Here is an 18733-nt window from a genome sequence, read left to right on the forward strand (position 1 = left end):
CAGATTTAAAATTATCCCAACAATTTACTTTTCATACACTTGATTCCATGCAATATCACAAATGTACACACTCAAAACTTAGAGGAATATTTCAAATTAAAAATGATTTCCATCTTTGTTCACAGGTTGTGTTAGACAACTTTTTGTTTCTTTCGGGCTTGAAATTGTTCAGTTTTAGCTTTCACTGATTTTACAAGTAAGGAAAGTCCATGGTCTACAGGTTTCTTGACAGTCACTGTTTCCTCTCCAGAAATCTCACTCTTTCCCACAAGAGATGCTGCCTGCTTCTGCTGCTCTTGTCTCTGTCTTGACTTCTCTTGCAGAAAAGACTGCGTGGCATTAGTCTTCTTAAAACCAGGGTCTGAAGGGTCCAGGTTGAAATGATGTGATGAATAAATGGCTTGAAACCGAGGGTCCGCAACATCCACCTGCAAGAAAAACACTTTCTTAAACATGTAATCCTAAATCCTATTTCACATAGTCTTACCACGTAATATATTTTGTTGGTTCACATGCTTGATCAATGGTGTTTTATCATTAATGTTTTATTATTATTAATGTTTAGTGTTTTCTGAGTCATTCGTAACTGTCACTGTATGTCATGTTGTTACTTGTAGGCGGAGCACCAAGGCAAATTCCTTGTATGTGAATACTTGGCCAATAAACTTACTTACATGACAAAAAATAAGGCAACCTCAATCTTGCCAGTGATCTCCATAGTGATAGGACTGAAAAGCTTGGATCTTTGAAAATAACTCGATTATGGCCACAAACCATAAATAGCCCCCGCTCCCAGACAATACATTGGGGGCTTAAATACAATTGATGCATTTTATATTCTGAGATTGAGTTTGAATTAAAATTGGCACATGGATAGGACAGGTTTAGAGGGATATAGGCCAAACACAGGTAAATGGGACGTGCAGGTGGGACATGTTGGCCGGTGTGAACAAGTTGGGCTGAAGGGCCTATTTCCACGCCGTATCACTCTATGAATCTAAGTCACTATTTAGAAGTTCTTTCCTCACAATTACCCAATTTCCAAAATCTCAAAGGGAACGCAATGGATGTAACTCAATTTTTCCATTTTTCCCTTTTTCCACAGAACAGACAATATAGTTTATGTGAACTTCACAAATGTGTTAATAACATAGATTTACATAGATTTATGGCCCAAGATGTCGCTCAGCCCATCATATTAATTCCATTAAAAATAGACCTGGTTAACTTTATTTTTCAGCATGATCCAGTCACAATATTCTTATAGACCTTTTAATAAATAAGTTGAAAATGCCTGCCTCCTCTGTCTGAGCAGGGGGAGTGTTAGGCCACCACCACTAGCTTAAAACAATTCTCAACTCACAAGCTCTTCCACAAATTACCAAGTGGGCATAGATTTGATACCTCTCTGCTAAAGAAAATTAATCATTTTTGCTTACCTTCGTTTTTACACTTCCAATCTCTCTGCAGTCTCCTCCTCTGTCCCAAAGAAGAAAACTTTACCCGGGCAATCTCTTCTCAAAACTATAGTTCTCCATTGAGAATATGCTCCTCTGCACTCACCAACATTGCAATCAAATCCTCAGTGGTGCAACAACCACAATTGTACACAGTACTCTCGTTGTGGCCCAATCAATAATCTATATACATTTACCTATGACTCCCTGTTCTTGTATTCTCTGTGTTGATCGACAAAGGCAACTTCATCAATCTTACCTACTGCCATCAAGAAAATAGGGACTTGCACTTCAACATCCTCCTATCCCCCAACACTTCTCAGTATCCTATGTATGAATTATTTCCTTATCTTGATTGTTCTCCCCAGATGCTTCTCGCTTTCTATTCCATTTGTCAATTAAATGTCCACATAATAAGTTGATTGCTGTAGCCCAAAACTATCTTCCTCACTATCAGTATCACACTGCCAATTTTAATATTATCAGCAAACACCCCGATTGAAACTCCACTATTTGTCTAAACCACTTGCATTTCCCATTATAGGCAATAGGTGCAGGAGTAGGCCATTCGGCCCTTCGAGCCAGCACCGCCATTCACTGTGATCATGGCTGATCATCCACAATCAGAACCCCGTTCCTGCCTTCTCCCCATATCCCTTGACTCAGCTATCTTTAAGAGCTCTATCTAGCTCTCTCCTGAAAGCATCCAGAGATTCGACCTCCACTGCCTTCTGAGGCAGAGAATTCCACAGATTCACAACTCTGGGTGAAAAGGTTATTCCTCATCTCAGTCCTAAATGGCCTACCCCTCATTCTTAAACTGGGACCCCTGGTTCTGCACTCCCCCCAACATCGGGAACATGTTTCCTGCCTCTAGCGTGTCCAATCCCTTAATAATCATATATGTTTCAATAAGATCACCTCTCATCCTTCCAAATTCCAGTGTATACAAGCCCAGTCGCTCCATCATTTAACATGTGACAGTCCAGTCATCCCGGGAATTAACCTCGTGAACCTACGCTGCACTCCCTTAATAGCAAGAATTTCTTCCTCAAATTTGGAGCTCAAAACTGCACACAATATTCCAGGTGTGGTCTCACTGGGGCCCTGTACAACAGAAGGACCTCTTTGCTCCAATACTCAACCCCTGTTGTTATGAAGGCCAACATGTTCAACCAATCCCCGTCTACAGATACTATCCTCCGCCTAGCGGAGCTTACCCCTAATAACTTTTCGTTTGACTCCTCCCATTCCCTCCAAATACAAGGCGTAGCCATGGGCACGCGCATGGGCCCCAGCTATGCCTGCCTCTTTGTAGGGTACGTCGAACAATCCTTGTTCGAGACGTACCAGGGCCCCATCCCCGACCTCTACCTGAGCCACCGGGAGATCAGGTTGGTTATTGTGAACCGAGCGGGTGTTCGGCGAAGCGATCACCAAGCCTACGCTTGGTCTCACCCGTGTAGAGCAGCTGATATCTAGAGCAGCGGATGCAATAGATGAGGTTGGAGGAGGTGTAGGTGAACCTCTGCCACACCTGGCAAGACTGCTTGGGTCCTTGAATGGAGTCAAGGGGGGAGGTAAAACGACAAGTGTAGCATTTCCTGCGGTTGCAAGGGGAAAGTGCATTAGGGGGTGGTACAGGTGGGAAGGGACGAATTGACCAGGGAGTTATGGAGGCAGCAGTCTCTGCGGAAAGCAGAAAGGGGGGGAGATAGGAAGATGTGGCAAGTGGTGGGGTCACGTTGGAGATGGCGAAAATGTTGGAGGATTATTTGTCGTATGTGATGGCTGGTAGGGTGGAAGGTGAGGACAAGGGGGACTCTGCCCTTGTTACGAGTGGGGGGGGATGGGGAGTGAGAGCAGTCATGGGGTATAGAAGAGACCCTGGTGAGAGCCTCATCTATAGTGGAAGAGGGGAACCCCCGTTCCCTGAATAATGAGGACATCTCTGATGCCCTGGTGTGGAACACCTCATCCCGAGTGCAGATGCGGCGTAGACGGAGGAATTGGGAGTAGGGGATGGAGTCCTTACAGGAAGCAGGGTGGGAAGAAGTGTAGTCCAGATAGCCATGGGAGTCAGTCAATAGTCTATCACCTGCGATGGAGATAGTGAGGTTAAGAAATGGTAGGGAAATGTCGGAAATGGTCCAGGTGTATTTGAGTGCCGGATGGAAGTTAGTGGTGAAATGGATGAAGTCAGTGAGTTGTGTGTGGGTGCAGGAGGTAGCACCAATGCAGTCGTCGATGTAGCGGAGGTAGAGTTCGGGGATAGGGCCACGGTTTGGTCGACGTACCCTACAAAGAGGCAGGCATAGCTGGGACCCATGTGTGTGCCCAAAATTATAATGTGAGTTTGTTTTCTCCTTCATTTCCTTTCAGAACCCAAAATCCAAAATGGCTGATATTAAATAAATAATTGCCCGAAAGATGTCTTTTTCAAGGAGCCCTTCTTTTTAATTAGTTTCTTCTTGCTAAGATTCTGTTTTTTCATAATTAAAATGTTTTTGGTCTTCCTCTTCATCATAGTGTAAAAGTTACCCCTCGGGTTCCTATTAAATCTTTTCCCCTTCACCTTAAACCTATGTCCTCTGGTCCTCAATTCCCCTGCTCTGAGGAAGAGACTCGGTGCATCTACCCAATCGATTCCTTTCATGATTTTATACACCTCTATAAGATCGCCCCTCATCCTTCTGCGCTCCATGGAATAGAGTCCAAGCCTACTCAACCTCTCCCTGTAGCTCAGACCCTCGAGTTCCTGCCAACATCCTCTTGATTCAAGCCTCGTGGCATCAAGTCTTCAGCCAAATACCATTAAATAAAATATCATCTGAGTTTGCAGTGTTTCATCCTTCACTTTTGTTAAGAACCCAAAATACATAATGGGTGGAATTAAATGAATAATTACCTGGAAGTTGTCTTTTCCAAGGAGCTCTTGCTTTTTAATAAGTTTCTTCTTTTTCATCTTGCTAAGATTCTGTTGTTCCACTATTTTGTCATAATTAAAATGTATTCGGTCTTCCTCTTCATCATCCATCATCAGCAAGGCCATTTCTGCCTGATCATGACACATTAAGCAAAGTAAGGTCTCCAAACATTTTACTCACAAAAGAAAGTAAGGATTTGTAAATCTTATTTAAGGCAAAAGATGCCGATATCAGAGATCAGAGATGGAGGATTTGGATGCCATCCGGTACCACTGACACCAATGTTAAACCAAGTGTACTTAGCGAGCATTTATGTTCCTATAAATCCTATTCACTTGTCAGTTTCATCAATATTCCAAACCTCCACATGGATTTATCATCAGTTTTCTACAGATACGATGGAACTTTATTTATCCCAGGAGGGAAATAAGTCTGCCACAGTCATAAAACACAACAAAGATACGTGAAACATTAAATTCAAGTGACGAGTGGAAAGTTCAGGATTGGGGATGTGCAAAGATTGGGGAGTTGGGGGGGGGGGGAAGAGGAGTCAGCCCACCCCACGACAGAAGGGAGAGGAGTTGTATAATTTGATAGCCGCAGGGAAGGATATCCTGTGGCGTTCTATCCTGCATCTCATTGGAACCAGTCTTTTAACCATATAACAATTACAGCACGGAAACAGGCCATCTCGGCCCTACAAGTCCGTGCCGAACTTTTGTTGAAGATGCTCCTCAGGTTGACCAGTGTGTCATGGAGGGGGTGAGCTGTATTGTCCAGGATGATCCACAGTTTGAGGAGCATCCTCCCCCTCCAAGACCCCCACCTCCCGTGAATCCACAGCTTTTTTACGTGTGGGGGGGGGGGGGGGGGGGGGGGGGAAGGGGGAAACTAATTTTCAGGGTCCCTACCTGGTCGGAGATGCAGCTTTTCTCCGGGCTGCACTTTCGACCCGTCCTCGCGGCCTACCAGCGGGCCTGGAGCGGCGTTTCCTGAGGGGATCGCCCGGGGCATCGGCGGCGGCTGCGGAGCTGCGGGTCCGAGGAGCGAGGGGACCGCCCTGAGCCTCGGCATCGGCGGCACCGGCATCGGCGGCACCGGCACCGGCGGCGGCAGAGCTGCGGGTGTGAGGACGGCGGTGCAGCGCTGGAGCGCCATTGCGGGGCGGGCGGTGCCTTGCCTGGGTCGCCGCGCTGGAACTCCGGTGAGCTGGGACCGGCGTTAAAAACATCGCGGAGCTGCGGGCGGCGGCGCTGAAACTTTCCATCGGGAGCCTGGGATCTCGCGACGAGATCGCCAGTTGAGCTCCATTCCCTTGTCGGCTCCGGAAGCCACGGTCTCGAGTAGGGAGGCGGCCGTTCCAGGGTTCCCAAGCCGCTGAGAGGACTCTCCCGACGCCGGAACACCATCACCCGGCGATGACGGCCTGGAACATCGGGCCTCCGTGAAGGCAACTGTGGAGGCCTCAATAGGCCCGACTATGGGTGAACATTGGGGATGGGACTGGACTTTGTGCCTTCCCCCATAATGGGAACCATTGTGGGGGGATGTTTTTATGTTGAAGCTATTTATTATTGCTATGTTTGTATTCTTTTTTATGTGCTGCATTGGCAAAAAGAATTTCACTACACCTAGGTGTATGTGACAATAAATTCAACCTTTGAACCTTTGAACCCCCAGGATGGAGCCAGCCTTCCAGATGAGCTTGATTCTTGTTGGCGTCCTCGGCCCTCCCCCTGCTGCCCCAGCACATGACACCGTAGAAGATGGCACTGGCCACCATCGATTGATAGAACATCTGCTGCATCTTACTGCAGACGTTGAAAGAGCGGAGCCTCCTCAGGAAGTAGACGGCTCTGTCCCTTCTTACACTGCACATCAGCATTCCTGGACCAGTCCAGTTTATTCCTTCGCTCCGTAGATGCTGCCTCACCCGCTGTTTCTCCAGTATTTTAGTCTTCCTTTACCTCTTGGTAAACTGCACATCCACATCATTGATGGAGACAGGGGACAGGGGTGTTCCTCTCCTCCTAAAGTCCACCACTAACTCCTTAGTCTTGTCGGTGTTGAGCTTCAGGTGACTCTGCCCACACCACTCAACAAGTTGTTGACAACACCTCTGTATTCAGCTTCTCTCCCCTCACTGATGCAGCCCACAAATGCAGAGTAATCCGAATACTTCTGCAGGTGGCAGGTATTGTGGGCGAAGGTGGATATGGCGAACAGGAAGGGAGAGAGAACGGAGAGAGGACTAGTCATCTGTGGGGCCCCTGTGTTGCTCACTACCATGTCCAAGACACAGCTCTGTAGCCTGACATACTGTGGTCGTCCAGTCAGGTAGTTGGTGATCCAGAACACCAATGGAGCATCCACCCGCATCTTCGTCAGTTTGCTCCCCAGCAGTGCAGGCCGGTTGGTGTTAAAAGCACCGCAGAAGTCAAAAATAGGATTCTGTGCAAATTTTAGAGGAAACTGTGAGGGTGGTACTCCCGTGCACCTCCTGGCTTGGCTCTTCATGATGGCGGACGTGCTGGCAATGCACGTAAGAGACAGCTGTGCATTTTGCAGATGCCCCACATTGCAGCCACCGTGCACTGGTGGGGGAGGGAATAAATGTTTAAGATCTTGACCGGGAAACTCCTTCATTGACGCCTCACCTTGCTTGCCCATTGCATCCCTAGTTGAACTCGTGTTGGCCCCCTGGCTTGATAGTACTGACTCAGTAGAGCATGCCGGGCCCAAAGTCACATATTGTTATTGGTCACGGGGAGAAGGCAGGAGAATGGGGTGAGGAGGGAGAGATAGATCAGCCATGATTGAATGGCAGAGGGGACTTGATGGGCCGAATGGCCTAATTCTACCCCTATCACTTGTGACCTTACGATAATAGAATTCTGCAGCGGCTGATTGTCTCTGGCTTTAAGAACTGCCAGACCTATTGAAAGTTTATGCCATTTAGCATGACACCAATGCCACACACCATGGTGAAGTGTATCCTCGAGATGAGCATTAGATTTTGTCTTCTTCTCAGCTGTTATCAGGCAATTGAATGGTCTGCTCACAAGCCGGTGTGATTGTGACATTCCATCTACCTCATTGGAGATCTTTAAATTTTCTATAATGGGACTTTATTGGATTTCAATGTTACGTCCTTGCACTAAATATTGTACCCTTAATCTTTGCACTTTGGACGGCTTGATCGTATTCACGTATAGTCTTTTTTTGACTGGATAGCACGCAAACAAAAGCTTTTCACTGTACCTCGGAGTTGTTACACGTGATAATAATAAACAAAATTAAAAAATGTATCACGTTACACAACCGATTGCTTAGTCCAAAGCTGCCACTTTTCACAATGCAACAAAGTTCTACAAATAGTAACCATATAAATGCACTATTTAAGAATAAAGGGCCTGTCGCACTTGGTCGTCATTTGCGCGTAATTTACGCAACATCATTTACGCGTCGTGATATGCACGTGATGCGCGCATGGTGCGCATAACGCGCGCATAATGCGTGATGGCATAGGCAGTGACGCGCGGCCGCGCAGGATTTTGTGATGTACAAAATCTTCGCGCGCCATCTGCGGGACATGCAAATGACGGCCAAGTGGGACAGGCCCTTAACTGATTGGCACTGGTTACAGATAAACTTTAATACAGAAAAGGGGGAAAAAATCTTCCTCTTAATTTCCGGCAGCAGGATATTTTTGACCTAGCAGTATCTATCATTGAAAATATATATCTCAATTGCATAATAATATTCACTGCAGAGAGCATATTTTTAATTCCTGAGCCGTTTTTTACCTTTTCTTTCTCTAAATTGGCTTCATCTTCTGTCGTCAATGGTTTATTCTTGGACCTTTGGATCTTTTTGCTCGCTTTCTTCAGCTGTGGTGCTAGAGAAGAAATAAATCAGGGAAAAACGTGATGATATAGTTAATATCGTTTGCACAACAAAAAGTGCAAAATCAAGCAAGATGTTACTAAATAGGAAACAATCCCATTGCACAACACCCCTTTAGGAAGGCACAAACGCAGTCCACTTGAATAGAACTAAAATGTAAATAATCATGAAATCACCAAAAATCTATCTAGATTTTTGTACTTTTGTACACATTTTGTGACTTCATGGTGAAATGGACAAGCTGAGTGAAGGGCGGCAACATTGCAAATAAGATACAATGTGGAAAAATTCTCCACATTGGTACAGGAAATAGAACATAGAAAATAGATGCAGGAGTAGGCCATTCGGCCCTTCCAGCCAGCACCGCCATTCAATATGATCATCCAAAATCAGTACCCTGTTCCTGCTTTCTCCACATATCCCTTGATTACCTTAACCCAAAGTGCTATATCTAACTCTCTCTTGAATACATACAGTGAATTGGCCTCCACTGCCTTCTGTGGCAGAGAATACCACAGATTCACAACTCTCTGGGTGAAAATGTTTTTCCTCCTCTCAGTCCTAAATGGTCTACCCCTTATTCTGAAACTGTGATCTTAAACCCTGGTTCTGGACTCCCCCAACATCGGGAACATGTTTCTGGCATCTAACCTGTCCAATCCCTTAAGAATTGTATATTTTACTAATGATAGAGGGAAAACAACACATTCGCCTTCATCACGAGAAGGTTTGAATGCAGGAGAAACAAAGGCTTCATGCAATTATGGAAAGCCTTTCTGATATTGCAGCTGAAATATTGTGAATAGATTTGGTCTCTTCAGCTGGAAAGGATGCAGTTGATAGAATGAGTGGAGTGAAGATTTACTGGACTGGTTCCAATGAAGGCTGCTCTGCAAAATGAGAACGTTGGAGCTGTATCTTCTAGTGTTTGGAAAACAAAATTACACAGAATTCTTAAAGGGCCTGACGGGTCAGATGCACGGAAGATGTTTGTTCTAGCAGAGTCTTCTTCTTCTTCTTCTTGCGTATGGCGAGCACAGGCTAAAGTTGTAGGCCAAGGGTAGACATCCAAGCATCAGTGACTGGGTGGGACGGCTTTGATGCCACCAGGGAAAAGCCTCATGGGCAGTGATTCACGATGTGTGGGATGGTGTGGTCTGGATGTCCGCAGTCGCAAGCAGGGCTGTCTGTTATCCCCCACTTATGCAGGTGATGGGCTGTTCTTGCATGGAGGGTGCGGATTCTGTTCAGGGTTAGTCATTGCTTGCAGTGGGAGATTGCAACCTTCACGTGGTCCACCCTGCTTCGACGAATGCAATCAACTCGACGTGCACAAACAATTAGATATAGTGTTTTGGTGTCAACTTTGACCAACAGGGGAGTACAGGGCCAGAACAAGGAATAGGCCCTTTAGGATCGAGGTGAGATTTTGTTCCTCCGACTTGAAGTCTGGTGAACCTTTGAAGTTCTCTGACTGGCAGGCTGTGAAGGTTCAGGCATTCTGTGCATTCAAAACATATTGATAGATATCAGGGCATGAAGGAATCCAGGGATATGAGCAGACTGTTGGTCGAAGATCAACCATGATATTAATAAATGGCACAGCTGGCTTCAAGAGTTAGATGATAGCCTTATGTTTTTTTAACATCTGCGTGTAACCGAATCGTAATACTTTTTAAAATTAAGTTTGGTTACATGATTAGAGTAGAGTTAAAATGTAAATAGAAAGTAATTTTGAATAGTTTCTCCTGTAGAATTTTATACTCAGCTAGGATTTTCTATTAATGTTTAATTGATCACTGAATTCAAAACCATCACATATTACTAAATGCTACTCCTGAAACATTAACTTAGATTAAATGTTACCAGGATATGTTTAAAGCCAATTATAATCCCCTACTTAAGAAATTAAATAATTTGATTAAATTCTGGAAAACACTTCCGATGTCCTTAATAGGCAGAATAAACGCTATAAAAATGATTTTCTTACCACAAATTCTATACCTATTTCAATCAATACCTATATATCTCCCAAAAAAGTTTTTCAAAAAATTGGACTCAGACATTACAAATTTCATATGGGATTATAAACCCCATAGAATACAAAGAACACACCTTAATAAACGAAAAGAGTGGGGGGGTCTAGCGCTCCCTAACTTTATGTATTATAATTGGGCAGTAAATATTAAAAATATGATTCACCTGCTGGACAATTCTGCCCAGCAGGCGGACTGGATTGTAATGGAAAAAGGGGATTGCTCCCCGAGTAATATAGGAGCGATTATCCTCTCACCAATAAATCTGAATAATAAAAATTATAATAAAAACCCAATTATACATAGCACAATTAGAACATGGAAACAAATAAAACAGAATCTAAAATTAAGAAACCTATCTCTCTCAATACCAATAGCCAATAACCCATCGTTTAAACCATCAATCATAGACAAATCATTTATACATTGGGAAAGAATGGGAATCAAAACGCTCGAAGATCTGTATGAAGTGGGAAAATTACTATCATTTCAACAATTACAACTGAAATATAATTTGAAAAATAACCAATATTTTAAATATCTTCAAATTTGTGATTATTTGAAAAAATACACAAAAGACTATCATAATATGCCTTCCGACTTACTGGATGAAGCAATGAAGACAAAGGCGGAATCAGCTAATTTAATATCGTACTTATATAATATCATTTTAAACATAGAAATACCCACAACAGATGGAATTAGAAGAGACTGGGAACAAGAATTAGCTATAAAAATTTCAAAAGAGAGCTGGGATAAACATTTACTACAGGTGCATAAATGCTCGATCAATGTACGACATACGCTTATCCAATTCAAAACATTACATAGACTATACTATTCAAAAACTAAATTAAATAAAATCTTTCCCAATGTTTCACCAATCTGTGATAAATGTCTGTGTCAAGAAGCTACCATAGCGCATTCTTTTATTTTTTGTATAAAAATCCAAAAATTCTGGCATGGAATATTTGATATTTTTTCAAAATTAATTAAAATAAAACTGGTACCAAAACCAGAATGGATCATTTTTGGGATATCGGAAGATATCCCTGAATTAAACGTGTATCAGAAGAATTTACTCAATTACGGGCTAATAATGGGAAAAAAGCTCATACTTAAATTCTGGAAAAATGCGCCCACACCAACAATAAAAATGTGGATATCAAATATGTTTGAAACATTACATCTGGAAGAGATGAGATTCCTCTTAGCAGATAAAGCAAACCAATTCCAAAAGACGTGGTCTACGTTTATGGACCTATTACAAGCATGAGGTGCAATAGTAATTTTAAAAAAATAAATAAATAAATAAATGGTATCAGGACCTGGCATTGGGAGATAAAACAACAAAAACAGACTTGGTTGGTAGTCTTTCTGCGGAGTTTAATGTTATAATAGAGCGATTGTCCTTACTTTCTTTTTCTTTCTTTTCTAGGGTCTACTTTCTTACTTTACTTCCTTCTCTAACTTCTTTTCTAAGGGGCTTTCTTTTCCCAACACTCTTCTGCACTTCACAACTCTTGCGCACCTTCTTTACTTTCCTTACTTCTATAACTTAGATTAAATGATAAAATATTGTGATATAGGAACATGGGCATCATCTCTGGAGAACATGGAGATGATGTTTTGGTTCGTGACCCATCTTGAGGCTGATCGCGGGACGTGGGGAGGGAAGAAAGCAGGAAGAGAGGAGGGGCAGGACAACACCTGGCAGGTAATGGGTAGGAGGTAGACACAAAATGCTGGAGTAACTCAGCGGGACGGGCAGCATCTTTGGAGAGAAGGAATGGGTGACGTTTTGGGACTCGCAATAACCAACCTGATCTCCCGGTGGCTCAGCACTTCAACTTCCCCTCCCATTCCGAATCCGACCTTTCTGTCCTGGGCCTCCTCCACGGCCAGAGTGAGTCCCACCATAAATTGGAGGAGTAGCACCTCATATTTCGCTTGGGTAGTTTACACCCCAGCGGTATGAACATTGACTTCTCCAATTTCAGGTAGTCCTTGCTTTCTCCCTCTTTCCCCTCCCCTTCCCAGCTCTCCCACAGCCCACTGTCTCCGCCTTTCTTCTACCCTGTCCCCACCACCCCCACATCAGTCTGAAGAAGGGTCTCGACCCAAAACATCACCTATTCCTTCGCTCCATAGATGCTGCCTCACCCGCTGAGTTTCTCCAGCATTTCTGTCTACCTTCGATTTTTCCAGCATCTGCAGTTCTTTCTTAAACCTCTCCCCTTTTATGTAATTATTAAATTACAATATTGTGATATGTTTTCCTACTTTCAAGAGGGATGGATGAAGTTCAAGTGAATTTATTGTCATGTGTCCCTGTATAGGACAATGAAATTCTTGCTTTGCTTCAGCACACAAAACATAGTAGGCATTTACTACAAAACAGATAAGTGTGTCCATATACCATAATATAAATATATACACACATGAATAAATAAACTGAAAAAGTGCAAATAACAGAAAATGGGTTATTACTAAACAGAGTTTTGTCCGAGCCAGGTTTAATAGCCTGATGGCTGTGGGGAAGTAGCTATTCCTGAACCTGGTTGTTGCAGTCTTCAGGCTCCTGTACCTTCTACCTGAAGGTAGCAGGGAGATGAGTGTGTGGCCAGGATGGTGTGGGTCTTTGATGATACTGCCAGCCTTTTTGAGGCAGCGACTGCGATAAATCCCCTCGATGGAAGGAAGGTCAGAGCCGATGATGGACTGTGCAGTGTTTACTACTTTTTGTAGTCTTTTCCTCTCCAGGGCGCTCAAATTGCCGAACCAAGCCACGATGCAACCGGTCAGCATGCTCTCTACTGTGCACCTGTAGAAGTTAGAGAGAGTCTTCCTTGACAAACCGACTTTCCGTAATCTTCTCAGGAAGTAGAGGCGCTGATGAGCTTTCTTGATAATTGCATTAGTGTTCTCAGACCAGGAAAGATCTTCAGAGATGTGCACGCCCAGGAATTTGAAGCTCTTGACCGATGAATAGTGAGGAGTTACTAGAACCATCACTGTAATCGCAGTTAAATGACTTGTTCTGCCTTTATAGCACACATTTATTGTTATAATAGCTATAAATGCATCGAAGTACAAAGCAACTTACCCGACTGCCCCAGTTCATCTGTGAAGAAGGATTCACTCAAATCTACATCAGATGGAACCTCGTCGTCACTCAATTCCTCTGCACTTTTTGCCTACAAAGAGAAAAATATATTACATTATTTTCCATGAGAAATTAGATTAATTGCAAAAAACATATGCTATGTAACTGTGAACTATGACTGTGGCCAAATTTCAAATAATACTACACAAAGGAGTTGTTTAAGAAGGAACTGCAGATGCTGGAAAAATCGGAGGTAGACAAAAATGCTGGAGAAACTCAGCGGGTGAGGCAGCATCTATGGAGTGTAGGAATAGGTGACGTTTCGGGTTGTGAGTAGTCTCCTCAGTCACCCAAAGAGTCTTAGCGTCTTTCTGGTCGCCGCTGGATTTTCAACATGTTGAAAATGTTTCGGCGACCGTGGGTTTGACTCCAATGAGCGTAGCTTGACGTAGGTGCTGTCGTAGGTTGTCGCCGGTGCTGACTTCGGTGAATTCCATTGTCGTATTCGCCGGCAGCCGCCTAGAAATATCACCTAAGTGCGACTGGCTCATAACAATCAATGACCCGTGCTTGCTTGATTTTTCTCAAGGTTCAAACTGATGGTGTCACAAGATATGGGGGGGGGGGGTGGGGGGGTCGACCTTCTGCTCAGATCAGCATGGATCTGCTGGCATACAAGCCTGTAATTGGACTCCTCCCAAGTGGAGACTGCAATGTAGCCGATCATTTAGTAGGTTCAGTCCAGGGAATATCCTGGAAGAATTCTCAAGGGTCCAACAGAGTAGTTGTAACTTCCACACATTTTCAAGATCTGAGACTGGGAAAACTTTGCAGTGAACCTACACCAGATTATTCCGGGGCAAGTCCCATGAGCCCATCAAAAAATGAAAGGATGAAACACTACACCACTGGAAGGGCAAGTAGAGCTTTTAATAAGTTAATTTAAGTGTTTTGAAATAGTGTGTGTGTGTTTTTACTTTAACAAATTAAAAATAAGCATCTACTTAAAAAAAATTAAAAAATTGGTCCAAAGCGATTTGATATGTCAAAGACCTGTGAAAGATCTTGCCCATAGTAAAATATGATCTTTCACAGGATGAGACCAATTCAAATACCCAACTCCTGCTTAAGGGGCTTCCCAACTTTCACGACCTAAATCACGACCTCTGCCGAGTTTGCCCTTGACTCATACTCGTAGCATGGTCGTCACGAGGTCGTAGGAGGTGGTAGGGGGTCGTAGGTAGGCCGTAGCAGGCAGTGATGCTAGTCGTAGGTACTCGTGGTGTTTTTTTCTAGCAAGATGAAAAATGTCCATGAGTAAAAAAGGTTGTGAATTAGGTCGTGAAAGTGGGACAGGCCCTCAAGCAGGAGTTGGGTATTTGAATTGGTCTCATCCTGTGAAAGATCATATTTTTTTTTGATGAAGCAGAAACACTACATTTTATTCGTAAGGCAACAAATGAAGGCAGAAAATATGTATATCTGCAGCCACCTCAAAAAAAAATCCTATTAAAGTCACCGAACACCAATTCAAAAAATCGATATTAACTTCAGCATTGTGCAAACAATTGCAGTGTATTCTTTAAAGAGATATAACAGTAACTTGTTAGACCTCTTTAAGTTATATATTTCTACATGGATTTCTACATGGAAGAAACAGAAACTTATTTTTTATTGCTGTAGTTCAAACAACTACTGTAATATCCGTCCCTATAATTGAGAGTATTAACTGAAAGGCCAACCTCTCCATCTGGATTCTATTTGGCAGTTCAGCTGTCAAGAAACTTAATTTTTATTTTAAACATCTGAAGCTATAAAGCTGCCAAAAATATTAATATATTCAGATTTCCACGTCGTTAACTAATGGAGGCTATAGGAGAGTATCAAATACAAACGTGGGCTGTGCACAAGTTTTTTTAAAATTTGTCTCTAGTATAATTCCAAACTAACCACAATCGAGGAACGAGCAAGTAGTTTTAGGTAAAAGTAACCCTGCATATTCCTTAAATATTCATAGTTCTCAAAAAGAGCTAAGATAGACACAAAACACTGGAGTAACTCAGCGGGACAGGCATCATCACTGGAGAGAAGGAAGGGGTGACGTTTCGGGTCGAGATCCTTCTTCAGAGTGATGTCGGGGAGTGGGAGGTACATAGATAAGGAAGTGTATAGATAAGGACGTGTAAGGTGTGAAAAACGGACAAAGTACTTACTTATCTATACATTTCCTTATATGTGCCTCCCACTCCCCTGACATCAGTCTGAAGAAGAGTCTCGACCCGAAACGTCACCCATTCCTTCCCTGTCGCCTATCCCAGCTTTTTGTGCGTATCATCGATTTAAACCAGCATCTTCAGTTCCTTCCTACACATCTCAAAAAGAGCTACATTTATTTATAGACAATAGACAATAGGTGCAGGAGTAGGCCATTCGGCCCTTCGAGCCAGCACCACCATTCAATGTGATCATGGCTGATCATCTCCAATCAGTACCCCGTTCCTGCCTTCTCCCCACATTCCCTGGCTCCGCTATTTTTAAGAGCCCTATCTAGCTCTCTCTTGAAAGCATCCAGAGAATCTGCCTCCACCGCCCTCTGAGGCAGAGAATTCCACAGACAGTAGGAAGAAAGGGTTAATTCATATTTTAAAATATAAATGAAGGTTAAGCTTCCCCTCTCTGTAAAAGCCAGACATGAAAGTTAACAGAATTCTAGACAGTAGATCCGACACATCATTCAGCCCAGATGCACATTAATTTTGACAAATATATCACACAGATTTGCAGTAAGATCTAACTTAAAGAGCGCAGTCAGTTATGTGACAATAAATCCTACAACCCATCCATCATTCTTTCCCTCTTCTGTAAACGCGGATGGCAAATTAAACTAAATGTCATACTGCAGTATGAAAATAACTGTACCATCCAAACTGATCAGATAATCACTATCTGTTAAATTAATCATGCTAATTTAAGCAAATATAGACTGTTTCTAAAAGCTGCAGAGATCACAGATATATTTGAAGTAATTTTAAAAAATAAAATAAAAATAAGTGACCTCTGCATTTGGTATTCCCAGAAAATAGTCTGTATTGCAATTTTCCACAACGCAGTCACATTACCAGTGCATGCCTCCAGAAATACAAATTGAAAGACAATTTATGTTTATTTATTGCGTTTTTCATTCCATATCTCATATTATAGGGTAGTTTTGCAAATTCTATAAGGTCAAATTTCATTACCTAACCATACCCAGGACACCTTTTGATTTGCATTTCTGAACACTATTTCTTTTTGAAAGTGGCTATAACTTATGCTCTACAGATTTAATTGTATACATAGAGAGTCAGAGTCATAGAGCACGGAAACCAGACCTTCGGCCCAACTTGACCATGCCGACCAAGATGCCCCATCTATGCTAGTCCCATTTGCTCGCATTTGGTCCACATCATTCTAAGCCTTTCCGATCCATGTACCTGTCCAAATGTCTTTTAAATGTTATTGCACCTGCCTCAACTATCTTATCTGGCAGCTCATTCCATATACCCACCATCCTCCAAGTGAAAAGGTTGGGCCTCGGGTTCCTATTAAATCTTTCCCCTCTCACCTTAAACCTATGTCCTCGAATTCTAGATTCCCCGACCATGAGTAAAACACTCCGTGCATTCACCTTATTAATTCCCCTCATGGTTTTATACACACATGCCTGGGACACAAGGAATACAACTCAAAAGAAAAAATTTCAAAAGACACTTGAGTCATAAAATTAGTGATTGTTATTCTGGAAGTAATTCAAAGATGTTTCTCTGCATACACTTTGATTTTGAATGTAAATTGTTCTGATACCACTTTGTACCCCAGCCTGTTTAAGAAGCTTCACTAAAGACTAGAAAGCACCAGTATGGGGTGGAAGATTGCAACCTTCACGTGGTCCACCCTGTTTCGACGAATGCAATCAACCTGGCGTTGCACAATCAAATAAGATCAAATAGAACAAGTTGTCCTACAACTTTAGGCTGTGCACGCCATACGCAGGAATAAGAAGCACCAGTATATGCACACTGTTCAAGTAAACTGACTTCCAGAAAGACAGAAGTGCGTAAGCGGGTCAAGCAGCATCTTTGGGGAACATGGATTGTTAACGTTTTGGGTCAGGACATTCTTCAGTTCCAACCTGAAACGTCACCGAACCATGTTCTCCAGAGATGCTGCCTGACCCACTGAGTTACCCCTGCAGTTTGTCCCTTTGTCCCTAAGTCAGCACGATGAATTTAACAGATGGTCTGCTAGCATTTGCAGTTCCAACAACTACAGTTTCTTGTATCTCCATCTTCCAGAAGACAGATTATCTTCACCTTCTGCTGGGCAAATTGTACAACTATCGGTGAGCTAAACTATCAGTGAACCACATCAATGTTCCAATCTAAGAACCGTTGTTTGTCTCTTCCGCTAAAACTTTCCTCTCAGAAAGAAAATCTGGAAATAGGTGCGTCTGGTGATGGGGAAAATGGAAACTTCAGAACAAGCGAATAGTTATTTTTCTCAGCATTCCTGGGGCTGTCAATACTCACGGGTCAGTGATACATAAATACCAGCCCACGGATGATTCCAGAAATGAGTGCATGGATTACGGGGTGCACCACTGTAACAACATCTGCATGTTAATGCAGCCATAATCATCCCTCCATCACCTCTCAGTAGGTCAAGAGTCAATTTGGGGTGGCACAGTGGTGGAGCCAAGGACGGCACAGTGGCACAGCCATAGAGTTGCTCCCTTACAGTGCCAGCAACCCAGGTTCGATGCCGACTACGGGTGCCGTCTGTACGGAGTTTGGACGTTCTCCCTGTGACCACGTGGGTTTTCTCTGGGTGCTCCGATTTCCTCCCACACTCCAAAGACGTACAGGTTTGTAGGTTAATTGGCTTCAGTAAAATCGTAAGTTGGCCCCAGAGTGTGGGGTAGTGTTAGTGATCGCTGGTCGGCACGGACTCGGTGGGCCGAAGGGCCTGTTTCCGTGCAGTATCTCGACAGTCTAAAGAGGCTCAAGGACAAACTCTGGCTTGACACCCCAGTGCATTAGCAATTTATGTAACATCACAGGTCTTATATTTTACACTATATGTTAAACAGATGATCCCAATTTAGTTGATGTGATCAGGGAGGTTCCCCCTAGTATTTTATTTTTATTCCCCTCATTCAGTACCATAAATTAAAACACATTGGCCAGTTTTAATATGACTATTAAAAGGGGCTGCTGTGTGTACATTACCTGGGTTATTTCCTACTTAACAACTGTGAGCAGG

The 18733-nt window shown here is 43.2% G+C and overlaps 1 protein-coding gene across 4 annotated transcripts in view; it reads right to left on the reverse strand.

The window, feature by feature from the left end:
• Positions 1-18733, reverse strand: part of esf1 (ESF1 nucleolar pre-rRNA processing protein homolog) — a 60726-nt gene continuing 41993 nt past the window's right edge. For 3 of the 4 annotated variants that reach the window (XM_033026271.1, XM_033026270.1, XM_033026272.1), the window contains exons 11-14: positions 13433-13523; positions 8191-8282; positions 4366-4515; positions 1-428 (exon numbers count right to left, since the gene is read on the reverse strand). In XM_033026271.1, coding sequence (XP_032882162.1) covers positions 132-428; positions 4366-4515; positions 8191-8282; positions 13433-13523 — 630 coding nt within the window. In that variant the 3' untranslated portion in view covers positions 1-131. The remainder of the gene's footprint in view (positions 429-4365; positions 4516-8190; positions 8283-13432; positions 13524-18733) is intronic. The other variant, XM_033026274.1, reaches the window with a different exon arrangement.

The sequence above is a fragment of the Amblyraja radiata genome, chromosome 8 (assembly GCF_010909765.2).
Source record: "Amblyraja radiata isolate CabotCenter1 chromosome 8, sAmbRad1.1.pri, whole genome shotgun sequence".
NCBI classification, from domain to species: domain Eukaryota; kingdom Metazoa; phylum Chordata; class Chondrichthyes; order Rajiformes; family Rajidae; genus Amblyraja; species Amblyraja radiata.